Source organism: Larus michahellis, chromosome 1, assembly GCF_964199755.1.
Source record: "Larus michahellis chromosome 1, bLarMic1.1, whole genome shotgun sequence".
NCBI classification, from domain to species: Eukaryota; Metazoa; Chordata; class Aves; order Charadriiformes; family Laridae; genus Larus; species Larus michahellis.
The window spans coordinates 178,457,979-178,485,684 of NC_133896.1; the positions used below are offsets into that span (position 1 = coordinate 178,457,979).

The 27,706-nt window shown below is 35.9% G+C and overlaps 1 protein-coding gene across 6 annotated transcripts in view; it reads left to right on the forward strand.

Annotated features, from left to right (window-relative positions):
• The window catches only part of DACH1 (dachshund family transcription factor 1), a 365,270-nt gene that overhangs the window by 170,841 nt on the left and 166,723 nt on the right, over nt 1–27,706 (forward strand). For all 6 annotated transcript variants that reach the window (XM_074564434.1, XM_074564395.1, XM_074564385.1 and 3 more), the window contains exon 3: nt 21,578–21,739. In XM_074564434.1, coding sequence (XP_074420535.1) covers nt 21,578–21,739 — 162 coding nt within the window. The remainder of the gene's footprint in view (nt 1–21,577; nt 21,740–27,706) is intronic.

The window sequence follows — 27,706 nt, forward strand, 5'->3', positions numbered from 1 at the left end:
GTGGCTTGCTCCCAGTAGAAGGCTCCTCATTTCATCCTCAGTCACTAAATGCTAACATCTCATACATTGCTTAGCTCCATCTCACTTTTTTATAGTGTTGTTCTTATGGTTATTTAAAGTCATTCTTTCTACCAGGGTTTACTATATATTTGTTTCACTTTTTATGTTGCTTTGGTGTTGTTTCCGCTGCCCTGACTTTATCTCTGTATTCAGAAATCACTTTATCTTACATGATAGTCTATCTTTTAGATCTCAACATCTTTTTCAGAGATGTGAAAGATTTTGAAGTTGATTATATCCTAATCAACTTTTTTTTTGGGGGGGTGGGGGGGTGGGGAGGGAGTATCGATATTGTGGTGCGTGGTTTGATGCTTCCTCATTTCTTTGAATAGTTTTGATCAGGCCACCAAATTTTGTCCATTACTCTGTCTTTTCAATAGAGTATACATATAAATATATACGCGGCTTCCTCCTGTTTTTCAAAACTGTTTTTCCTTTTAAGTCAATAATATGCATAAAATTAGAGTAGAGTAGAATAGAATAGAGTATTTCAGTTGGAAGGGACCTACAACGATCATCTAGTCCAACTGCCTGACCATTTCACCATTTCAGGTCTGACCAAAAATTAAAGCATGTTATGCAACTATGTTTTGGCAAGATTATTAGTTTCATAGTAGACACCTTAATGCTGTTGCTTCAAGCTTGACAGACATACTGTTTTCCTTATTCTTAGCATGTTGACCAGTCATGAGTCCTTTATCTTACCAGTCTGGCTAATCTAGTAAATCTGGGAGGGGTGCCATCAGGTAATGTTCTCTTAAAGAAAAAATGAAAAACTAAATGCTGATGGAGAAATAAGTTGCAAATGAAGAGGGATTTCCAGTGCTAACATTGCTCGTTATTTCTTCTAACTGCATCTCATGTCCATTTTGCCAAATGTTCAAAGAAACATTGAACATTTGATTGGACTTGTCCAATCGAATGTCCATTGAACATTGGACTTGAACCTTTTTGAACCTTGAACACTGGACTTTTTTTTTTTTTGCTCATCTTTCTCCTGCTTCCTAGCTGCTTCTTGGAAAATTTTTAAACAGTGCAAGAATTTTGAATTGCATTGTTTTTCTTTCATATACTGCATACAACTTCTGGGAGAAACCTCACCACCTGAGAAAATGGCTACTTTATGAGAAATCTTTAGCTTTGTATAACTGCTATAAAAAAAAAAGAACATTTCAAGAATATGTTGACAAATATATCCTCTCGTGCTGTCTTTGCATGAGGTTGAATTGTTGAAAAAATACCTGCTAAATGAAGTGTCATAATTTCATCATAGCATGAAGATATTTGTGGTGTAGAGAGTCAAAAAGGACTGCTCACAGAGCCTATCCCATTAAAGTTCATCTATAAAGAGAATTTTCACAGTTCTTTTAAAATTGTAGTTATGATGAAAAGTGAAAAGTTCGCCATTTTTTTTGGAATCATTTCTCTTTTCCTTTTAATGTAAGTTTCCCATCTGGTTTATAGAGCTGGAAATAATTCTCACCAGCATGCACAACGGGCATCTCTGATGCTGAGGCTTTCAGGATTCCACTCTCCGTGTTCTGCTGTTACCGTCTACTTTTTTCATGTGAAATATACTATGTAAGAGAACTTCATTTAGAGAGAGAACACACGTCTGAGAACAGAGCTTTCTGGGCACAGATGTTAAAACAGTTTCAACCTGTCCTGAAAGCCAGAAGCAGAGGCAACGCTGGTAGGTTTTCATAAGTTCTTTTCAGAGTTGGAAATCATTTTAGATACTTCTCCCTCTTTGGTCTGGCACTGCCTTCAAGAAGGTGGAATTAAAAACATATTTGCGATACAAAAGAGATTACTCATTGTCAGCCTGGGTGTATCACTATTCTAACATGACAAAAGAGCTTCCATTCCTGAGTTAGTACCTCTGTGTGGTGCGTGTACCACGCGAACACGCTAATTCAGATATCTCAGTCCTGTGCTTCCCTAAATGAAGTAGAGGCCCGTAAACATCGCTGAGTATCATCCTTTTAAGTTTACTCAAGTGAACAGAACTACATCTTTTTGGGTGTGTTTGAGATTCTCTGTACACTCTGATGAATTAAATTTTGCAAGTTTTTCTGTGCAGCAATATAAAGCACAAACAGTGATATGCTGGATTCTGTATTATATGAAAGTGGCTGGGACACTTGCTGATGTCCTACTCTGATTTCTGCCCCTAATTCAAGGCTCGTCAATAACTTTTGGGACCAACCACTGAACGTCTTGTTCAGTAGAGTTCTTACCGATAACCCAGTTACTGCCGATGTGGGCCAGATTTTATCAGTAATCCAGCTGGGAAGGTCTCAATCCAGTAGATGCTTTGCAATATGCAGATTCTTTAGCAATGCGTACTCTGACATTAAATCTAGGTTTTGATTAAAAGGTGAATGCTTTATATTGCGAAATCAGTTTGCCTCCCTAATTTGATTTTAATAGGAAGTGGAACAAGGGGAAAAAAATAACTGGCAAAATATCTGACAGGAATTGGTAGAAGGTAAGAGAACTAAAAGAATTCAAAGTGAGTTTTATTCTCTCTTGTCCATCAGGATCTATTTTTTAAAGTTTTGTGTAAAAATAGAGTCCTTTGAAGAAAGAAGGAAAGAAAGAATGTTTAATAGAAATTGTTTTCTTCTTTAAAGAACAATACAAAGCATGTGTCATTTTGAGGCTTACTTTATTTTGCTGAGAAGTAGGGGTTTTGAATCAAGTAGGTATACAGGATGTTGAGATAATTTTGTAGTAGTTCTTTATGAGCATAAAACTAATTCTAAAGGAAATACGTACCTTGAAATTTGAATTCCAGAGCAGCAGATTCATTATATTTCTGTAGAAATGGCAAGCATACAGGTAAATATCTTCATTATATTTTCACTATCTGAGGAAAGAAACTCATTTTCCCTAGCTTTAGCCATCTAAGAAGTTAGCTATCAAGGAGGAGATTCATCTGCTAATATGTCTGAAATGTGGCTGTTGAAATCTTAGCAAGTCATCTCCTTTCATAGCCAGTGGAAAGTAGCGGACATCTCTAGAGAGTGATACATCTCAGTATGAGATAGGCCACATGAATCACCCTCTGGAAATGCCCGTGTCTCTTCATTGACTGTAGGGAACCGAGATGAAGAGTTTGGACTGAATGCTTAAATTTTAGAAGGTTAATGTTAAATTAGATGGGTGAAGCTGTCAATGTAGGTAAATTATTGTAGAAGTGTGGATACAGAACTGTGTCTGTATGTTGTCTGTTAGATGAATCTGTGGAAATGATCAATATGTTTTGAAGTGTTTGAAGAAGCTTAGTACGTTCTGGGTATAGTAATAAAAAGAAATAAGAAAAATTGCATTTTATCATTTGCACAAAATGCTGCATATCACGTGCATGCAATTTAGCAGGCAATCAAATCACATGTTAGTCAAGGATTGAAACTTCTGATATCCCTCTGGATTCGCAGAATTGTGTCTGTTACTGGCTTCTGGTAGCTGCATTCATGACATAACACGTACATATTTTAGTGCACTTAAAAAAGACTGATAAATCTTTTCCTGTGATAGTGAGTTGATACGCTATTTAAATAACCAAAGACATGGTGTTTCTTGATGTTAACTGCAATAGGATTGCTAGTTTTAATTTTAGCGTAAGAACAGTCCTCCAGTGCGGTAAACAAGGATAAATTAGTATAAACATTTTGCTTATTTAGAATGTTCCAATTAACTAATATTAATTTGCTAGAGCTACAATCCCAGATTCTTTTAGAACATATGTCCGCAACGATGCGAGTAACTCTAGACTGTTCCCTCTAAAAATATACACTATTTCCAAAATAGCAAAAAACTCCAAAGACTTCATTTTTTAAATCTGAATCAGCATTCAGCGAACTTGGAAACGCAGCTATCGAAACTGCTAAGTGCTGAATTCCATCTTCCCATGCTGACTGGAATAGTTCCTCCTTAAAAATACGTCTTTAAATACCTTCTTTGTCACAATGTCTACTTTTTTTTTCGGTGCTACATGGGAGGACTTGAATCTCAAAATACATAATGTCCTGCAGTAATTTTCAGCGTGTTGAAACACTGAGAGAATCAGAAATATTTATAAGATCAGATGTGTCTGAGCTCTCCAATCTGTAGTAGTTGTCCGCATCCAGTTTTATTTATTGAATCTAGATGTAATTTTTCATATTATTATTGGAAAGAAGATGCTGATAATCCTCATGTCTAGTTATATATGTTTGCAAGGATAAACGTTCAGTCTGAATAGTAAATCTGGACACCTTAATTATATTAAAAGTTATTACCCTTTGTGTTTTATAATCTTCAGTTTTCCCGCAGACACCAGACAAAATTTGATTGCGTATCTATCAAAGAGAAAACTTATATTCGTTTTTGTGTAAGTAAGGATGTACCTCATAATCCTTTAAAAAAAATCACATATAGATTATCACTTCTTAGACCACAGATTGCTTTTATTTTATTTTGTTGGTGTTTTGAGTCTCCTAATCCATATTTGCCTACTGTGTTTCAAAAGGGAATCAAATTGGTTTTGTGGTACATTAATGTTTTATGCAATATTCCGTAGAGAACATTAAATAAAAATAAAAGAAAAAGGTTGACCTCTAACACTTACACCCATTTCTTATGTCAAACTGGGAGATGTTGAAAGCCCTATATGGTCGTAACCCTTCTATCTAACTGTGACCCTCCTTAACATTAAGCAGGTGACTCGATTAAACATAAATCAGGCATAAAATGCCCTGCATGAGGCAGCACAGTGAATCAAGCAAATTATCAAATGGCAAAACTCATTCTGTGCTCTGGGCAATGTAAGCTGCCAGCACTTATACATCAAAACTTCACTCAATGTAAGATTGATTTTATTTTATTTTGTTTATTTTAATTCCCTACAGCAAGCTGTGTTAGTCGTGTAAAACGCTGTCTGCATCATTATGTTCCTAAGAAATGCTTTTCTTGTTTAGCAAAGGACGATCGCAATCTTAAGCAACGTAATCTGTCTCAGACTAGATACGCTGCACTCTGTGGTGGGTTCTCATGGAGCTGATATTTTGTGCAATAATACCGAAACTTGAGCTTCTGTGATTGTATAGATTTTTTCTGTTTGTTTGTGAGTATAAACACACTATCAACTTTATCAAAAATGTGAGCACCAAAGGGATAATGTTATAAAATTGAATCACCAGTAGCCATAGAAGATATTTCCCAGTTTCAGTAAAGACGCTGGGATTATAGTGTGTAAGTCCAATCTTAAGGCAAGAATGAATTTTTATGTAAGATGATACATGTCTTCCTTTCACAGTTGCTTTTTATGCTGCCTTAAAACATGTCAAAATAATCCCCAGCAGAGGAGCCTAAAAGGAATGTCAGCTCTGTGGTTATGTAAATCGAATTGAGTGCTTTACAGCAGGTTTAAGATTTTTATAACTCAGGAGTTGTTAACAGCCAGCTGGTTTGTATCTGTTTTTTATGGTTATTCTTGTCATAGGCAGCCTCCACAATTTTTAATTATATTTTATGGTATGTGTTTTCCCTCCTCTTGAATCCCACAGCCACTCTTTGCTTCAAAAGATATTTTCCACTGGGAAGAGAAGACGCATTGCTTTGGGACTCCATCATTAGAAATACTGTTGTATAATTACCTCCTGGTAACAACAGTGGAGTGTGAATCTCCATCGCAGATCTTTTACTTGCTATGCCAGGATGGAAATCTGTAGTATTCTGCACACCCGGTTACGATGTGATGCCTGCAGCCCTTAGCTCAGACTGTTGTCTTCTGCTTTTAAAGAAGTGATTTACAGTTTTTATTGCATTCACAATGCAAATTCCTCTTTGCTTCACACTTCAGGTTTTGAATACATGCTTTGTGCTTTGCGGATTTGATTGCGTTCCGTGTTCTGGATCACCACGCATTTTGTAACAGACGTTCTCAAAAATGCCATATTTTTTATTTATTTTCCTGACTGTAATAGTGATACTGGACAAACGTAATCTTTTAAATGATTTTATAGCAGTGTAATTTCAACAGTATAGTCTGACTCCCATCTGGAATAGAATGAATTTAAAATATACAGAAGAGCATTTTTCATGCCTGACAGCCCGAAAAACCAATGCCTTAGTTTTTGTTAGACTTTGAGAAGTTATGAAATATTTAGTTATATATAACTGTGAAGGCATTACCAGAAACTATGCGTTCTTGAATGTTTTACAGCATTTTGTGAGCGTCCTCCCTCCGTGAAAGGAAACGGACCGCTCTCTAATTGCCTTTAATGGTAGATCTTCCTATTGAAACACCTCCTCTCCTTGCAGATGTAATGATGTAAGAGCAAGAGTCTTAAATAATTGATGATATGGAGAAAGCTGTTTGTAAGATGGTTAAAAGACTGTTAAGCTTGACAACCGTAAGATAACAGAAAGACTACTCTAAGCCTTTTTTTACGTGAGGTTGAGAAAATTAACACTTGTTTTTAGTTACAGTCTGAAATAGCTACGGCCAATCTCACTTGAAAAGCCTATTTTGAAAGTGTAAAGGAAGTAATTTATGCTTTTGTATTGTATTCCAAGAATTGATTTGTGTAATCCAGTTTCATTATTTTAACAGACTGAAATCAATAGAAGTATTATCATCATACCTAATATATTCAGACATTATGACTCTATAGATCTTCTTGTATTACACAATATTATATTTAAATCTGAATGTTAAGCGTTTATTCTGACCCACTTATGGTCTAATGCCTAATGTCAGCAGCTTCTGAACTACAAATTCAAATATCTCCCTCTACTGAGTTGGCTTTATGTTCATTTTTAGAGCTACACAGGAGCGTACCATGTAACTAAACATAAATACACAGGATAAATACTTAGAAGAATTGGTTTATTTGGTAGAATTTTCTTTTTTTTTAATATAATTCAGTAGGAAATCCTCAAAACAGTTACCTTTAAAACTGCAAGGTTGCTGAAAATAAAGTCTGAATGTTGGTAAAAATATACTGATCTTACCAAAATACATTTTGGACATTTTATATTATTATTATTATTATTGTCAATTTTTCACAATATTAATCTTACTTGTTAAAGTTAAGAATGCATAGGAAGACGGAGGGTGCAAATAGCAATGATAACAACAAAAATGAAGAAGATACTGCTTCCAAATGCATAAAATAGGAGTGCAATCAGTGCAGAAGTGATACAGTAGGAATAACATGTATTAAAACAGTGAGATACATATCATATTATTTTTACACCTCCCCCATTATAGACACATAAATATATAGTATAATATTTTTAAACAAATAAACAAACCAAGAAACCTCATAGACCTTATGTTGACCAGATTAGGTACATAGAAGATATTTCATGTTTTAGGAATTAGAGTACTGCAGCTATAGTTCGTGGCTTCACCTCTCACCTACCCCAGCCAGAATCGCCTGTATTTGCTAACCATGACCCACAAAATTAATTGTCATTTCTTTCTTCTCAAGGGCTTTTGAGGATAGTGTGGGCTTTTTAATGATATTTATTTGTTCAGGGTTCCAAAATATATCTACAGATGATACCCCGGAAGCTAAAACTAATATATTGAATTTTAATTACTTCTCGTAGCTATATTTTAATAATTTGAAATAGAAATAATTCTATATTCAACAAACCTCTGCTTTAAGGAAGTACTGAACCTGCCCTAAGGTCTGTATTTGCCTACAAGAGAAGCTCTCAGAAAATGGGAAGATACCTGCATATTTCAATCAGGCAGTAGTATTTCCAAGAAGATGATACTCGGGTGTTACTGTGTGGTCTGCAGTACTTGACCTGCTTGGAACCATTCATTTGAAGAAATAAAAATACGCAGTTTTGACTTAATTAGAGAGTTTCTGTAGCTGTCAGACATTATCCAGAAAGGTATTTTAGAGGAACAAAGCCTGTGTCAGGATTGAGTGAACGAATCAGTCTGGAAAAACATATCAACAACTGAAGAGGCTGTTGTTCACATAAGGCTTTAATGCATTAACTTATGCTAGATTGACCTTTGCACGAGAATTTTCTCCAATGTTAATACTTCTCTGTTGAAAACAAACTTTAATTTTCTCCGTTTTGTGTGTTTACATTTCATTTTGGTTTAGAAGCTAAGTTCAGAATGGTGCTTTTACAAGATATATTCTTAACTCTAAATGAATGTAGAGATAAAAACTGATGTATTTTCCTACTGTATCCTTGAACAGGTACCCTGTTGTAATAGTTCTCAAATGTACACCTGTTTTTTCCTGTCTGTAAAGGATGGAAAGATTATTAGATAATCATATTGTTCCTCTTTCTTTTTCAGGCCATTTTTTTAAATGTCTGATGGCTTTATGGTACAATTAGATTAGAAGTATATTTTTTTAATCCTTAATATCCTGTTTTTCAGAATACGGCTTCCTTTACAGTCAACAAAAAAAAATAAGTAGTCACATTTTACAAACATAAGGTAAAATCATTATATTCCCTGCTGTTATTGTCAGTGATTTAGAAAAGTACATTTTGCATTTAACTAGCTCAGGCAGTAACAAAAGGATAGGGATTTTTAAAAATTTCTTTTTATTTTCATAAAGCCCTAAGTAGCTTTCAGGGAATTAAGCCTTTTTGACAAATCATCACAAACTCTGAGGTTTTTTGGATCTTTTTTTTTTTTTGGAAAATTGCTAAACTCTTGATCTTACTCCCTCCCCGCTTCAGCATTGCAATTGACCATATACTAACTTGAACTTCAAATTAGTAAAAAATCTTGTATCTGTTAAATTGATGGTTTTAAGAAAAAAACTCCAGCTAAACTAACAGAAATCCTAAATGTTTATTTCCTATTCTTTGTTAATGCCTCCTGGGCTCAAAAGTGTTCTGCGACCTTTTAAGGTACATGGTAAATTTGAAAGCAATGTTTCACTTTCATAGTTCCTTTGTGGATTTTTACCCGTGTACACTTTACACTGAACTGCTGCCCTCACTTCTTAAGCAAGTTTAGTTTGCAATTTATGGACTTTGCCTTTATAGATTTAGAACCAGGGCTGATAACAATATTAATACATGCTTGGCATTTTCTTTTTATTTTTATAGCTTTGTACAATTCTTGACTAAGTTATATTAATAATCCTTCTGTAAGGTAAGGAAGTATTATCTCCATCTAATAGGTAGATGGGAGTAAAATTAAAATGTAGATGACATATCTGATACCTTCTGGTAATATCAGAATTAAAATTCAAGAGCCTCTAATTTCTTCTTCTGTTCTTTTGTTAGAACAATCATATTTTTAACTAAAAGGGCGAATTACATCAAAACTCATTCAGATATTATTCAGATATCTTCTTTCAGCGTCTCTGTTCAGATTCTTCTTGCTACCCACTAAGGATTTCTGTAGAAGGGATGCTTGGCACATATAGTTAAGCAGTGGTTTTGTAGGTGTAGGATAATGATCTGTTTGGATTTAATTTACAGATAACTGAAGATAAATCATAAGAAAATGGCAGGCAGGAGAATCAGACAGGCCATCAGCTGTCCAACCAAGTGACTGACCTAGGGGCATCTCTAAAGCTGCCAAAATAACTGTTTATGGAATCTGCTAAAAAGCCAAATCCTGCTGCTAGAAAAAATATCTTCCATAATTTTGCATCTGGACCTTTTGTATGAACACGTAGGATGAGAAAAAGAAAGTAAATACATGGTGAAGTATTTTGTGCTAATGGCTTTCCGCAGATATTATTGCTTCTGTTAACGCTTGTGTGAAACACTTGATGCTAGTAAGAGTGGAGAGAGAGCACAAATGTAGGAGCTTTGAATTGGACTAAAGTTTAGTTTTTTGGTCTTTATATGGTAGCTAGAAATAAAAACATTGGTTAAAATATCTCTTTGCAAAAAGGATAAGATTAAGGAAATTGATGTTGCAATTGGATGCAAAAAATATTTGAACCTATTAATAAAGTTGATATATCATAGAATGGTTTGGGTTGGGAGGGTCCTTTAAAGATCACCTAATTCATCCTCCCTGTCATATGCAGGGACAGGTTTCACTAGATCAAGTTGCTCAAAGCCCAATCCAACCTGAAGTTGAACACTTGTCCCCAGTGATGGGGCATCCACAGCTTCTCTGGGCAAATTGTTCCGGTGTCTCACCACCCTCATCGTAAAAAATTTCTTCCTTATATCCAATGTAAATCTACGTTCTTTCGCTTTAAAGCCATTGACCTTCGTCCTGTCACTACAGGCCTTGGTAAGATGTCTCTCTCCGTCTTTCTTATAAGCCCTGTTTAAGTATTGAAAGCCTTCAATAAAGTCTCCCTGAAGCCTTCTCTCTTCTCCTTCTCTGAACAACCCCAACTCTTTCAGCCTGTCCTCATAGGAGAGGTGCTCCAGCCCTCTGATCATTTTTGTGTCCCTCCTCTGGACCCGCTCCAACAGGTCCATGTCTTTCCTGTGCTGAGGACTCCAGAGCTGGACACAGTACTCCAGGTGGGCTCACCAGAGCAGAGCAGAGGGGCAGAATCACCTCCCTCGACCTGCTGGCCACACTTCTTTTGATGTAGCCCAGGATGTGGTTGGTTTTCTGGTGTTCTGTTGGTTTGGTGTAGAAATGTCAAACTGTTCATTTAGGAAATTGGAAGTGTGAATCCATCCAAAATTCCTGTATATCATTAACTTTGTAGGAGGCAATCTTTTTTCCATGCACTGAAGCCATTTTATAACTCATTTTGTATTTCATACTCTTTCATATGAGGAATATCAATCACTTATGCTTGAACGGTAGCAGCTTCCAATGAAAATAGAATATTCCACTAAATTTCACTAAAGTTTTCCTGCAATGTAAGCTTTCTTACAACAAATGTGAAAATGGAAAAAAACCTAGTTGTAAATATTTTTCTTCCAAAACGCGGTCAGTTGAAACAACGCTATAGTGCTGCTTTTGAAATGTGTTTTCTGTAGTTGAGAAGGGCAGGGTGTCAACAGCAAAGAGAGAAAAATGTAAATACAAGCGCATGTATACTCTTCAGATTTGATCATGATACTACATTGTGCATATATGAATGTCTCCGTAGATGATATGGCATCTTTATTAAATATTGTTGCTGGAAGGACAGAATCATGTTGATTCATCTGCCTTTATTATGTGAAGCCTCACTGTATACCAGCCGTTGGTTAGCATGCCGCTTAGATAAAATGCAGTTCTCTTGTGGCCTGTTATTGCCTTTGAAAATCTGTTTTGATAGATGGAGGAACTGCTCTTTTTCAAGCTTGGCGAAGAATTATAGCATGGGACTAATACATCCAATTGAAGAGCAGAACAAACAAAGAGAATGCTAGAAATGTCAGATAAACCTTGTACCACTGTCAGAAAAAAAAAATCTTAATTTTATGGGCTCACAAAATTGAATTCAACAATAGGACTGCATCCTTTTAAAAAGTAATTCCTGTGTTTCCAAAACTGAGCCTGTGTTTTAACATATCTTAACTACTGATTAAGAATTCAATTTTGAATATACTCAACAATTCAGTGTAAGGAATTGCAACAAACCCTGTCATTTCCCCTTGTTTCCTCTGAAACTTATGCATGCCAAAAAAGCTTGAAGTTCTGTACCTTAGCAGTCCATGAGGTACGTTTCAGAGCTCACGTGTTCTTCACTTCACTTTAGAAAGTGGCCACCAAGCTTGTTGGGTTGTGTAGCACCAAATGCTGTAAATTACAATCAACATTTTAGATTTGAAATCTTATTAGCTACCTGTATGACTTCCAAAGTGATTTGAAATCAACATTAGTATCAAATCATTAGAATGTGCATGTTGTTCTGATTTCTAGTATAAAGTAATACCAATGCTTCTGTTCCGTTTTCCAAATGATTCATATGCAAAATTTTAGTGTAGAAGTTACAGACTAGTGATGTCTTCATATGCATATGTACTTCTTATCAGAAACAGGCTATGCATATTTTTATGCGAAAAATTAAAGACATGGTCTCCATGTGCTTCATCTCCAATGTTGATACTCACATTGCTAAGTACTGAGATTGCATCTTGCAGTTGGTTGAAGTTAGATTACTTGTAGTGGGGATAAAAAAGTGAGTTATTATCTAGATACTAATTATGTTTTTGTCGATTATTTTTATTACTCACATCATCCCACTGTTGTGCCGCTGTTTGTGTTGCGAAGAGATACGGGTGCCTTCAAATGTAAGAAGCCACCAGAGCGTGGTTTGTCTGGTGCTTTGGTCAGCACTCAGGGTGTTGCCCGTGGAATTTAGTGTCCTGTTACCCAGTGCAACAGGTACAGGTAGAGCATTTAGGTGAGAGAAGACTGTCTGTAAGGACTGACTGCCTTTTGATGTGAAAGCAGGACTACACGGTGCTCCCCGTAAGTCATTATCACAGCTACTTTGTACAGTATCACAGTCCTGCATCGCAGTACAATACTCTGCTATCACTGTGCTGTGATAGTACATTTAGCCCCATGCCTTGCCTGTGGCGCAGCGTAATGCATAATGGATCTGACAAAACTTAAAAAAGAAAAGGAGGGGGGAAAAAAAAAGAAGAAAAAAAGAGCCCCAAAGCCACTGTGCAGCTCTTGAAGTTACAACACTTCAAGTGAATAGGGGGATGGTGGAGGAGAGAGGACTCTCCTGACCCTTACAGGTGGATTCTTTACGTTTTGAAACATGAAAATTCTCTTACCCAACTTTCTGTGTTAAAACAATGGTGTATATGCCTTGAAATAACTGGTGGACTTCTGGGATTTTTTTTCAGCGTTATATTGACTTCTGTCAATATAATGCTTGGTGCAACCTGCTTTGCACACTGCAAATGCAGAGAGGCAATCAGAAGAGTATTACAGAATTTGTCAGTATAAGTTGTAATATAAAGGTTTCTGTTTTCTTTTTTGGGGTGTGGGAAACAATATCTACTTTAAAACTAAATATGACAAAACAGAGTCAAAACTGTTCTTTAAAGATATTTTAATTTTTATTTATACATGTAGCATATGCTTATGCTGTTAATAAATAAACCAATGAAAACCTTCTTTAAAATATCTTGAAATAGTAGTTTGTATTTTAAGGGTCTACTGAAGATACACTGGTTAGGAGCTAGGATGGAAGGCAGTTGTTTGTAGCTAAGGCCCTGCATTCCTTTCCTTCTCTTTTCACAAGTAGAAATAATGCAGTTTTCATTTCTTGGGGAAGGCAGAAGCCTGAAATAAGTCTGAGAATCTAATCTTGCTTTCTTTGAGGAAAAATGTTGCTTTGGGACCAAAGCCATAAAGGCCACAAAGGCTTTGATACCACATTGAGTAAATATCGGTGGGCTGTTTCTTCAGTGTGTGGACCCAGTGCAGAGAAGAGGTCCCTCTGCAGGCACATCCATCCCACCAGAAGGCTACAAAAGCTAAACCTGCACTGCTGTGGTCCACAGCTGAAATCTCATTTTATTCTGAACTTGTTCTGATGCCACAAATACTTATACACATGAATAAGTTAAATTTCACACAGATGATTAGGTGCTTGGACTAGAATGGGTCTATCGGCAAGAATTCGGCAATTCTGTTTGCAAGGCTGAGCTCGGAAGTTGTAGGGAGATGTACTTCCATGGGGCCATGAGGCTGCCTCAATCCTGTTTAGATATTAGTTTAATCAAAGAACTGTGTGCCATTACCCCAGAATCTGTGTCAAGCTGTGGATTAGGTTTATAAAAAAAACTACAAAAACTCCTGCTGGTTGAAAGATTATAAGTATTTAGCTACATTACTGCTGTTACAGGCATGAACACCTCCTTTCAGTATTTTTGAATCGTAGCAGTGTTACAATTAATTAGTTGTGTCCGTCTAGTTATAAATTAGACTAAAGTTAAAGGCTAAGGTTGTATTAAGTACTACTGATTTTCTTACTGTTTTTGACTGTATACCTTAAACTGAAATACACTTCTCTAAACTAGACACAAAGAATATGTCAATAAAAGACGTTGTAGTTAGTCAAATCTAAGAATGTTAAATCAAGAAAATTCATGGAACACCAATAACGACCAGTAACTGTCATTACGTGAAAACTTTTAATTTCTCATAACAGCAAGAATAGTGTTGTGAGAACATGAGATAATACACACAAAAAGAAGAAAGGAACTTCTGTTTGCAAAAAGTGCAGGGAAGTTGTTCCCATAATAAGTCATTCTATTAAACAAGAGCCATTATTGCACTCTAGCAATGCAAATGTAAAACAGAAAGTCTGTTAGGAACCAAGCATCATTGTTAGCATAATATATTGTTAGTATATATATTTTCCCTTCCCATTTTTTTTTTTTTTTTTTTTTGGAATTGCATGCTATTCGGTTAAAAATATTGTGGATCAAGATTTGACACTTCAGGAAAAGTATTTTTTATATTGTTCAAAGCTGACCTCTGCTTTTAAAAAGGCTTGATCTGCACTTTTTCATCTGTTTAGAAGCATACATTTTTGGTTAAGAAATTGAAGACAATCTCTTTGTCTTTTTCCTAAGCTGGGGAGGTTGAGATAAAAAAGAATGCCCGCTTTAAAAGTCACACATGGCTGTAATTTAAGATTTTTTTTACCTCATTGTCCATAACAGTTGAAAGAAACCTTCAATGAAAGTTTATTAACTAGGCCAATGCCTGAGGCAATAAAGGTTCATTTATTACCAGTTTCTTGGCTGTTTTTCTTCTTCTATTTTTCCGTTAAACTCATAGCGTAAGATAATACTTCACAAAATTAAACCTTTGACCTTCTGTGGAGTTAAGTCGCCTTTGATTAGATAAAGTAACAATTTATGGTCCAGCATGAGGTTGCACATGAAATGAATAATGCAACAGACTGAATGAGAACTGAGAATCTATTGCTTTTGAAACGATGACTGTTGTTTAAGAAAGAATGTTCTCTCTTAATTGTATTGTGCATTCTGGTAGGATTTTAAACTGTTGCTGAAACGTACAAAATAGCCAGGCAGTTATGCAGTACACATTGTTTAATTCTGTCACAATTGCAGCAAGTCAATAATAAATTCACAAATTACAAAACCCCGTTAAGCTGTAACAGTTAGTCATTTTTTGTGGGATTTGAAACACACTTTATGATTTCACTTTTTACTCTTCAGTATAAAGGAATAAATCCATGATAAAGAGTAACTTCATGGAATGCAAGTCCACCAGTTCTATAAATGGCAAATATTAGTGATAAAATAAGTACCTTTAGGCATTTTTATGCATCATTGAACCTGCTAGCACTTCTCATTCAAAAAATACAGTCTTAATATTAACTTCTAGTTACTTTTAACAAAGCAAATCAAGAGGACACTACTTTCTAGGTGAATGTTTTATTTCTGCAACTGTGTTATTAATTGCAGAGACACGTTGTAAGCAAAAAGATTTTTAGATTTGAAGATTGCTGTGGAAATTTATCTCTTTTGCTTGTTGATTTTAAATGCAATACCCAGACCTCAAAATTCATATTGCAATTTAGGAGTAGTTACAGGAAAAAGGTCTGATTAGTCTGATGAACAACAGATGGTTTGAGCCTCACATACACTAGTTTCCTCCCAGTGCAAGACTGGCAGTTTCATTTTAGTTGCACCAGTCTAAACCAGATCACACAGCGGAACTTTTCTAAGTATTCCTTCTTTAACAATATTTTATTTATTTAGGTATGTATTTATTATGATTCCTTTAATAATAGCCCTTTTAAAGACGTTAAAAATAGATCAGGATGAGCAGTTTATGCTGAACCACACACCAAGTTGGACAGGAAAATAGAGCTAGAAGGGCCAGACAGATATTTCTTGTTTATCCCAAAATAACAGGTATTTAAATTTACCAATACTGGATCAATCCAGGCAGCTTAACAGAAATAAGGCTTTTGGACAACTGTGAGATTCCAGGCCTACATTATACATGAAGAATGCTACTAATGAAACTCAGTACATTTTAGCAGAACATTATGGTGTAGTCTGAAGTTCCCCTTTCTGCAATCCAGTCTATGTAATCAGACCTCTGTCCTCCTGCAGATTGCTTTCCCCTTCTTGTTTTATGTATCACACTATATAAAACACCCATTAGATCAGAGACTAACGTTAGGATCCTATTTCACTTGAAATAACTGGGCAGCAGCGTAATAAGCTACCAAAAACTTGTACCTGAACTCCTGAAACCCGTGAAACCAGTGCAATAATCTACAGTGATCGGGGTCAAGTCCTAGGAGGTAACCCTGCCTCTTTCTCAGGCGGAGTTTTTCAGATTTTAGTAAGAATTTTGCCCAAGTAAGAGCCTCAATATAAAATCTGGAGTTAAGTCAAGAGAAGACATGAATTATTTTCAAGTCAGTACTACTGAAATAAGCTATAGGAAAAAGGATTAAGCATTAATTTGAAATAATGAAAGGAGTTCTTTCAGAATTTAGATGAGATTTGGACCTCCTCCCACGCAATGAATAAAGCATTTCTGCAGAATGAACTTTCCAGCAAATAAATGAAATTAAATGTAACGCGCTACTGACAGCTGTATTTTGGTTTTTTGCCTGTTCTGTGATGGGAAAGGTAATGTATCTTGAAAATGTTCTGAGAGTCCTAAAGAAAGAGGCTGTGAAAACACAGTATATATATTAGTGGATTTTTTATGTACTCATAAATATGTATATATATGGTATATATACGGTATATATAAAGGAAGGTAATAGTTATATTAAGGAAGTTATTAATTATTTATTTGAATAACTATTAGGATTTATAATTACTATTAGCCATAGTTATGTGAAGGAAGTTAAAAGTGAATTAAGATCAGTAATTTCATAAGTTGTCCCAGGACCAAGCTTAGGCATACAATTCAAAAATGTGTATTTTGAGACACATTTGAGGCTGAAAAAGTTACGCTCATTCGTCCTGTTCTTTTTTCCTTCACAAATACAACACAAATGTGTTGTAAGCTGCTCGTGCCATCAAAACTGAAAGTTTTAAGAGCTCTCTCTTAAGGCAGGGAATAGTATTTGTTGGAAGGCAGAAACCCTGGATGTGATTTAGTGCCCACCAGTAATTCGTACGCATTTTGAAAATCTGTCATGATATATGACAGCTCTCTCGGGTGCTTTGCTTTTAAAACAGAATTGTTTTCTGAAGATGCTATGGTTTTTGTCATTGTTTTTCCATTTCATTCACTCATTTTTCAGCATTAGAGACCACACATACTGGGCATACTTCTGGTCTCATTCTCACCCACGAAATTCTGACTTCAGTAGAGTTGCACGGGTGTAAATTAGACTAGAACTTGGCAGGAGAAAGCTTATGATTATATTTGGCAGAGGCAGCAGGCTGCAACTTTATTAACATAATTAACAGCTACAAACACACCCAACAGGCCAAAGTAATCTAGTGACAGAAGAGAGAAGGTCTTTGTAGGGAAGGATCATTCACGCTTTCTTTTGGTGTTCTGCTTCTTGTTCCTGAGTTCCTACTAAGGCTTGGAGAGCTTTCAATTGAGCTGTAATTCAAATTCATACGGCTCCTACAAGACACCTTGAACAGACTTTTGCTGATGAGTCTATAGGAACTGTCAGCAATACGGAGATTACTTCAGAAGCGTGATGGCTGAATTGAACTTTACTTTCAGATGTTTTGCTTTTTGAATTAAATTGTTGGACAAGATTAATTGCACGCAGTAAGAGATTTAAATGAATAGCTTTATAAAGCATTAAAGTTCTAAGTATGTCACATGGGAAAAAAGCTGTAAGGTTTAAATGAATAAATGTATTTAATGCATAAAATGTCTAGGCTAATTTTTTTAATTCCTTTACTAACATCTTTTATTGAAAAACCATACTTTATTCATCCATCTTAGTTATACTGCTGCGGTTGTGGTAATTTAATATTCCTGCTCTTCGCTAATCTTCTGGTTCAACAGAAGTAAACAATAGGTTTCATAAATTAAAAATACGCTCTTCAGAACATGCTTCTAAAGATAAAAAACAAGGCTGTAAACATTTATGACTGAAACAAACTAGATTGTTCAAATACTGCCATGATGTATCATGTATATCAATATGGCACTGATATCAGTTAGAATGCAAACAAGGTTTTAAATGATGTGCCCCTTCATTTCAGCTGGAGAATCCGCTTTACACCATCTGCCTATCAGATGGTTAGGAACCAGGACTGCGTATTAATGCCACATGTTCGATTTTCTTTCCTCTTGTAATGGTTAGATTCATATTGCTAATAGCTGTGCATGAGCACTGTCGATGAAATTTGTGTGACGATGGAGTGATGAGATATTTATAAAGCTGCCTGTCTCACTGCATAATCAGCAGGAAGAATGCCAGACATAAACAACTTATCAATTTCAGAATATTAATGACAACTACCATTGACTTTAATCCATTGAATATTTTGGCCTGGATACTTTTTATCTGTTCAAATAAATATTTGTAAAGAATAAAAAATACCTAAATGGCTGTTGGATGTGTTCCTTATTTCTTTCATTTCAGTTGCCTTTATAGGTGACTTCTGGTTATTCCATACTTCAAGATAAAATTTCTGTAGTGTAGAAAAGTGTGCACCTCAGAAATTCTGTGGCTACTTGTTGTAAGAGTAAAGTGATATTAAATAATGTTTAGGTCAAAAGGCTTTCTCAAACAACCAATTAAAAAAAAAAATCTCAAGTATTTACCCAAGTATATACCTGTACCTGAGTAATGCAAGGGGCTCAGCACTTTCCTTACCACTTGCGTGGCTATATTGTGGTAGTTAAGGGATAGAAAAAGTAACAGTAAAGCATAAACTGTGCTGCAGTCAGGAACTGCTGTGAGGAACGGCATTATTAAGCGATATTTCTGAGGTTTATTCCTTACTTACATTTCCCCCCTACTTACACCGGTGCTTATACGAGACATGCATTTCAGATTTGTACAGTTTAAATTAATTGCTGTATAGCAAAGTAATCATTTCAGTCACTTACACGGTTGTATGATAAAAGGAATGAAACTAGAAATTTAATTTCTGCTTTTTTAAATTCTGGTTTATTATCACAAGCATTATCTTGCGAAAATCGTACTACAGAACTAAGCAATCTGTATTTTAGTTTCCCAGTCCCTGTCCAAAGGTTATGGCTTCCTCTAGAGAGAAGCATTGCGGCCTACTTTGGAGAGGAGCACTGAAGTACACTTGGTCGCAAATTTTGTAACAAAAGAGAGTTTGTATTTTAGCTGGCTGTGACCGGGTCATTACCCCAGTGAGACACAGTATTTACAGGTGGGTTCACAAGCCCAATGTCCAGTGTCTGTTTAATATGGTATTTTTGGAAGCTCTTAAAAACTGCTGGTCTGGAAGTGCAGTCGCAGCCAAAAGTTTGAGGCCTGCTGTTGTATTCATTAGTTGTATCGTATTTGAATATCCCTCCAAAGGATTGTTCTTTAAAGATGCTAGTTTTAGCTTGTCAGCGATGTATATAAAAAAAGGAAGTATAGGTTATTGTATTGTTTAATGTGCACAGGATGCAAACCGAAGTTCAGAGGTGCACCATCCCCTTTTCTGTGGCCTAATTTAGAGACTGTAACCAAATTTGTATAATGTATAACTTCATATCCTTCCTCTAAGGTAAAAATATCATTGGAAGCAATCCATGTTATTGTCAATACCTTCGTAAGATCAAAACATGCACAATTTGTAATAGTAGAAGAAGCTAAAATAAAATTAAACCCTTGTATTTATCCACCTTCTGATATGATTTTTTTGGCTTTTGGTACCTCTTCTTCTACCTGAAATAGCAGTTTTCTAAATAATATTGATGTGCCTATGCAGAATGTAATTATCACATACTTGGTAATTCTCATTGCACTCGGAGGTGTTAGAAGTCAGTCTGTGAGGAGGGTCGGGAGGCTGGAACTGTTTGCTAATCTTTATGCGGTCATGCAAAGAAAGGAAAACAACCTTGAATCAAGCCACAATATATATATATTCAAAGGCACCTCATATGCCACCTCTTTGTTTTCCCTGGGATGGCAGAGATTCCTGGTGTCCGTTCACCTTCTGCCTTCTCCCCTCTGGATTTTGCCTCTTGTCTCTCCCTATCGCTAGCGGAAAACATGGCAAGAGTGAACTCATTTTCCATTTAACAAGGCAGAGGAGACAACCAGAGGCTCTTGGAAGCAATGGTGGTAGCAATATTTACCTCAGCAGCCTGGGATTATTTGCTTATTTGGTCCTTCCTGCTAAATTGCACTCTTCCCATGCTGGGCAGCAGCCTGGGCCCACTGGAACAGTAAGTTGTGCAGTTAATTCCTCTTGAGATCCATAAGACACTTCACACCTCTCAGAGCAGCTGAAAATCAGACAAGCAGGCACCTTTAAACTAATTACACTGAGTTTTTTCAAGCCTTCTCCACCACCAGGGCAAGCATCTCAATTCAAAAGGACTGAGGGCCTGTTCTCCATGCGTGGCATCACAGGCTGAGGGCTGGCATTGCATCGCTGGGTAAAACTTGCCTGGTTTAATGGTTTATCTGTGTTTTCTTGCAGTTAATTCTCATTAGTTCCATCTCTGCCCCCTGGATCAGCCGTGTGGGGTAGGCAGCTCTTGCGAGGTTTGACACAGACTTCTCTCTGCTACCACCCAGGCTGGGGCAAAGGGATCTGAGTGGGTAGCAGCACTGTTCAGCGATGGCAGAAAAATTATCCTGCCTCAAAAATTTATGACACTGAGTAACGACTGTATGTAATTTTGAGTTTTGAAGGCATTGCTGGGCCATTTCTCTAATTGCTTTCAGCAAAGAGGACTTTTCTTGTTTTTGTAAGACATTCTTGTAAATGGCTGGATGGCAGAAATTCGGTTTGGTAGGAAGAGCACTTGGATTGCCTGAAGTTTGCTTTGGGATTGGGATTAAATGGGTTTAATAATTCCTTTCCTCACTGATAAATGCCTTCATGCCTTGAACTTTTGGGGAAAGCAAAATAAGCATTTTACCAATGTTCAGCATTTCTAACCTTTCTTCTAAAAACGCTTCCTAGAGTGCCTACACCTCCTTGCTGTTATGTGTGAAATGAGAAATAAATATCTGGGTTCTTTCATCTGTTACTCTTAAATAGAAGTTACAGACCTGTTTTTTTCTGTTTTCTTTAGCATGGCAAACATTTTAGATCTAAAGGTTGAGTTTTTTTCTAAGTCCAGTTTTGTACATGTTCACCTATTCATAACCAGACACTTAAGACACTATTTTGAAGCTAGATGAGATTTCTGAAAGCATGTATTTGTATCTCCAGTTAGTTATGGTGGTGTTACGGCTGTAGTTACTGGATACCAAGTTCAGATTTAGGTGAACATGGAGAAATAACTATCTAAATAGGATGCAAAGCATTTTACTTGAAAAAGTTAAAAAACTTCAAATCAGATGAAGAACAGTACTCTGCAACGTTCAACGTTCATTATATAGCAAGCATAAAGGAAGAGTATCAGTCTTAGTCCCTACGATAATGAAGAATCATAGAATAATGTATATTAAATTTTGTTCATACTTATTTGCAGGCCTGACAGCAGCAGCTGCAGCGGCAGCAGCTGCCACCAACGCCGCCATAGCAGAAGCAATGAAAGTGAAAAAAATTAAATTGGAAGCTATGTCCAACTATCATGCAAATAATAACCAGCATGGAGCAGACTCTGAAAATGGAGATCTGAACTCAAGCGTCGGTAAGTCTCAGACACAGCATTATTATATGTCCACAATGCTCTGGTATTTTATTAAAATGGCGATCCTTCTGGACTTCCTTCTGAAGTCCTTGATTTGGTGTGAAAAGTTGCATATTTGTTTTCCTTTTCTTACTCTTTTTAGTTTTAGTTTTGTATCTGACCTTTACACCAGCGTTCAGCATTGTTACTATTACAAAAACATTCTTTCCTTTGCAGGTTACTTTTGCAGACTTGAGTTAATATTTTCCATGAAAGAAAGTGGTTTGATTGCTTAGAGTTCATTTTTCAAAGTACAGGTGGGGTGACAGATGATGGTGTCAAAGCGAAATTTAACAATGTCTCCTGCTCAGTGTGCTGGGTATCGACTTTAGGTAATTCAGAACACAAGCTTGAAAGCAAAATATTTCATACTTTCATGTGCCCTGTGACAAAAGGAAAACATACATACACAATAAATTATTGCCATGCTCTGCAGTTCCTATCATATTTTATTTTAATAAACACATTCCTAAAATGTAGTTAACAGTTTTTTCCATTTCTTAAGCACCCATCAGCAACTCTTGTTCTTTCTCAAAAAAGAATTGTTTCCGTATACTTTATTCATTTGTTTGGACGATTTGTTTTGCTAAAGCATACTTCAAAGCTAGAGTAACTTTTTGTTGTTGTTGATTAAATCTTTAATCATCTGTGTGTGTCTGCTGTAAAATGTTTTGTTATGCCATTTCATTGTATTGGCTCCTTTTATCATGTTGAGACAGTATTAACTCAGCAACAGAAATTCAATGACAAAGAGGTACGTTCAGAAGACTGCAGGCAAGATTGGTGTATATTGGAAAAAAATGACTTAAGATAGGGTTTTTTTTTGTTTTTATTTTGCCTCTTTTGTTTAGTTTTGTTTATTTTTTAGTTTTTCATCTCCTAAATAAATTTGAAATGAGTCTTAGAGAGTTATGTACTAGCCTTTACATAAATAAATATGTGTTTGTGAACAGCATTTCTGTACAGTTTGGTAAGCATTGGTAGGCTACTATTTAGAAATAATGTGAATTGCAGTTCAAAGAACTGGTTCGCCTAGGTACAGGCTATTTTAAATAACAACAATATGTATGCATCGCTGCATAAGGAGACAACCAGTTTTTTTTCTTTTCCTTTTAAGGAAAGGCTTAGAGAAATGCATCTGCGATGGTGAAGAAAATAGTCTTAAATTAGTTGTGTTAGTACTCAGATACCAGCACGCGCAGTCACTAGAATGTTAGTGGAAAGATTGTCCTCTTGGAGAGAAGACAAGAGGGGGTAGAGAGCAGGTGTATTTGCAATCTGGGAGGAGGAGATAGGTACAAATGAAGTGGAAGGACCAGGTGGCCCCTAGCAGACTGGAAGGAAAGTAAAGTAATGAGAAAGAGTGAAAAGTGTAAATACAAACTGGGAGGATAAAGAGTCTTTATTAGAACTAGAAGCCAGTTTAGATTTGAATTTCAGACCTAGATGCATGCAATATGTGGAACAAAATGTTGAGATGTTCGATTATGGAACTGTTATTCTGCTTGGCAGTTCTAGAGCCAAACCACTTGTACATCCGTGGTCATGGAAAAGTTAACAGGAAATCGACATGTAAAGCATGTGAAGTGTTTGTAGGAGAGTGGATGGAGGGAATGTCTGAATTTTCTCTGAATAAAAAAGAAAAAAATAATCTATTTTGAAATCATTGTTTGAGGCATAATTTAGATAACTAATCTGCTCTTCTTACACAGCTTAATCATTTTCCTTGTTTAAGAAAATACATTCTAGCTATTTTAGTAGGGCAAAGTTAGCGGAGCAAGATTACTTATTGTCATTGTCAAAATTTCCTCTCAGCCCCTTAACTTAACTTGTTAACTTCAGTTAATTTCCTGATTTAACTGAGTGAAGAACTGAGTTCATTTTGTTCAGAAAAAAATGACTCTTCTGAGTAGAGTGAGTAGCATTCCAGTTCGCTCCATTCCGTGAGGAATGGTTCTGGAAATACAGTGTGCTTGTTTGTGCATCCGGTCTTGAGCTATACGCTCCCTATAGAGGTTTTCTCAAAAATAGTTTGCATTTATTTGTTTCTTTTATACTGAGCCCTGTCTAGTGTCCAGAGTCGGTTATGCCTGTGGAATCAGAGAAGTGATTCCTACTACTACTAATGCCAGAGTAATATTAGGTTCATGAAGAGTTAAGTCTCTATTTATTAGTTGCATTTTTGAAAATTAGCATATTGTATTATCTTGACAAGAACTCATATTTCACCTTTGCAGTAGGTGTGTGCTTTTTTCCCCTGCATTTTTTTCAGATGTTTATTTATGTCTTTTCAAATAAATATTATCAAGTCCATATACCATCAGTGTTTTAAATTCTAGCTTGTTAGGCATGAATTTGAAATACTATGTACTGAATGTTGCCAGGAAGAAGGAATAAACCGAAAGAAAATAACTTGATTTTGGTTTATATTTTAAATTATGTTATGTGCCTGACCAAACTGAAAAGCAACAAACAAACTAACCAAGCGGGCTAAAAGCTTAACTGCTATATCTTAGCCTATATGTAACAGGCATTATGGTATATTAAGGTACGTGGATTGATAATACTGTGTTCTTAGGCTGTTCCAATGGTTATGTAAAAGAAGACAATTAAAATTTGGGCTCTTGAGTTGTATTGTCAGGTTTACTTCTGAATTGTCTTGCTTTTTGGTTTTAATCAGATGCTTAATGTGAATTATAGAAGTCATTTTTGTAGATGTGCATTGTATAATTACAGAGGGTTACACAAATTTATTAACTATTTATTTATTAACTTGGTCCTTTGAAGCAGTGGCCAAAAGGTTAGTGAGTGAAGGGAGTTAAAGGAAGCCAATGATACTAATAAGTAATTATTTTATATCCCTCAGTTTTGTATGGTAACCTTGAGCTTGTATCCTCCCACCAGAATTATCATTTAGAAGGGGGAAAAAAGAAAAAAAAAAAAAGAAATTACAGAGGAATCAGAGTGAGGTATTAGCACACTGAGTAAAATATATGGCTGCAACGCCTTTCTCCCCCATCCACAATCAATTGGATTCTTTTAGTTTAATATTTACTTGCTAAGATGAGATGCTAGTCTGCATGGTGATAAACAGTCTGCTACTGGCATCTGAAGGTGACCTGTCAGTTCATATGGACAAATCTCCTGCTTACTGAAATGTACAAAATAAATCATTAAAGCAGGCAGGTGCTCATTCCCAGATTTAAATCACCATAGATTTATGATTTGAATTAATGCTTCATTTGGTCATAGAAATAGATGCTGAGACAAATGATATGCAGTGGTTGGGGCTTCCATACTGTAGCCATCCTAATATTGATTACTGAGATGTCTTTGCAATCTCTTGTTTATATCAAGTACTGTCTTGTGACAGCTTGGCTGATATGAGCTACATTGCAGATAAGAAGGAAAAATGTCCTGGGTTCTTTTTAGTGGCAATTCTACGTACAACATGCAGGATAGATAAATTACTGGGTTTTTGTTTAAAAAATGAATTCTGTATGGCAGCAAACAAACAAACAAAAAAAGATTGTGCTGTATATATGTGGTTTTTTTTATTTAATTGCAGAATTAAAAGAAAGAGAGTGACAAGGTCAAACTTTAAATTTCCTTGCAGAGGTTCTGCTCTTTGTCATATCAACATTTTAGGATGATACTAGAATCAGTTGTATGTTTACTGGCTAATACTACAAAGTTATAGATAGGTAGAGCAGCTCGATTATTTCCTTGCTGCTTAAGTACTTACAGCCCTGCTATCATACTTCATTAACCTGCAGCAGAAGATAGAAGCCTTTGAAAATAAATATGTTTAAAGCTATTTATGTGAGCTAGGCTTTGCTATCTATAACTTGGTAGGAAGTGTAGAACAGTCCCTATACTTTTGCTTCCCGACCATTTTATATAATGAAAACACTATGCATACACTTTAGGGAATACTCAAAGGATTTGTAAAGACCTTTGCCACTTGCTAAAATCTGACTCATAAAACTTGTAAACAACTATCAACAATAGTAAATTACTTGCTTAGTAGGAAATGAGTTCATATCTATTCAAAATGTGATCACAAAACAGATGTCCCAAGAAAATGTCATTGTTTAAACTACATTCATACACAAAAAAAATGCTATTATTTCTTTAAGGAAGTGAAGCAATCATGAAGACTTTGGTGTTCGCAGTTTCTAAACACAGTTAGGAAATACAAGGCAACATTTTACACTTGGCTGGGACGTTAATCCATAAACAACCACAAAACGTGTTGAAAATTAAGAGGTTTTCTTGGCATGTTAGGTTTCCTATTCATCTGCATTACCTTGCAATATTTAAAATTATGAGACAAACGCAAGGTTTCCTGTGATCTGTTGTTCAAAACTAATGGCTGCTTGCATACTATTATTCTTTTTTTTTCATCCAGAATCAGAGATAAAATGATTTAGGTGAAATTATTTTTCTCCAGTGACCTTGCCCAATAATAGAACAGTACAAAATGCAGTCATTTCCTTTTTCTAAACACACATGTCTATTTTGAAGGAAAGAATTACTTTTATGGTTTCAGGAAAAAGTCTTGGAGACCTTGAAAAAGCAAATAAAAGGAAACAGAGAATGCAGGCCACTGAGCACAGCTCTGCAGTTGCACATCTGATTCTCTGCCTTGGCAATGTTAATGAACCTCAAATCCTCCCTATAATTAGATGAGGGAATTGCTTATATTTTCAAACAGATGATGCTGCTATAATGAAACGATTGACAGGGAACTTAAGAGTGTCTACAGTAGTCATTTGGTTTCCGGGTTTGGGGATTTTTTTTTCTTTCCCTTTTTTTTTTTTTTTTTTTTTTTTAAATGTAAAAGGAAGATTGGCTGTAGAAACAGGTCCTGGGAGAGGTAGTAATTTACACAGAATGCTATGACAGGTGTCTTAGTATAGCATGGAAATAAAATGGAAGAGAGAGGAATGATGGGCAGGTACGGCAATTTTTTGGGAGGGGGTGTCCTGTGCTTATTCTGCTTGGGTTCTTTAAAAGGGGCCGAGACTCAAGAGATGGATCCGGATTGAGTGCACAGCTGTAACTGCTGATGAGCTAATTGCTCCTTATCTCTCAGCCCCATTCATCTTCATTTTTTACCAATTACTGAGAATTATCTGTGTTCTCAGTTGGATATGAGAGTTAATCCTTTTTGGTTAAGCTGGCAGTACTGTGAGCAGATTCCAAATCGTAGGGTGAAAAAGCCAGAGCAAGCTTGTTCTCAAACTCTCTCCAGTTCAATGACAGTATCACTAGTTCATAAGAATTTTTCTGTTGTTTAACAGATTAAACACTGATTTATTATTTTTTACTTCAGTACTTTCATTAGTATGTATTTTTCTCTTAGTGTATACTGAATGCATATATTCCTAGTTGGATGGATGTGCTCCCTTTCTAAAAACATGCAGTTGCAAAGATGAAAATAAGATAAACAATAACTTCAGACCAGAACTATTATTTGCAGTATTTCAGTGTTTATTGTATGCTACGTAAGAATTCTTTTAAAGACAAGACTGTACGTGTAACTTTGACATCATGGGACATAAGACAAATGCTTCTCAGTGCCATGTAGCTACTTTTGTAAACTTCTTTGAGATCTGTGGGTGAAAAGCATTGTCTAGATTTTTAGCAAAGGCAGAATCATACAGCCTTAAGGACAAATGTGCTGTTGAGTACATCGTATTTCAAGCTAAAGGAATGCTTTCATAAACCTGTGCTTCGGAAACACACAGAATACCAGAAACAGATCATTTGGTTATAGTCAGGCGACTAAACTTCGGTTTGGAATTTTGCTTGTCTTCATGATGGCATGGGAAAAAAAAAGTATCTTGCATTTCATAGCTGAAATATAATTTTAGTTTATCAACTAAGAATATAATTTCTCTGGATCGCTTCTCTGGCCTTTTA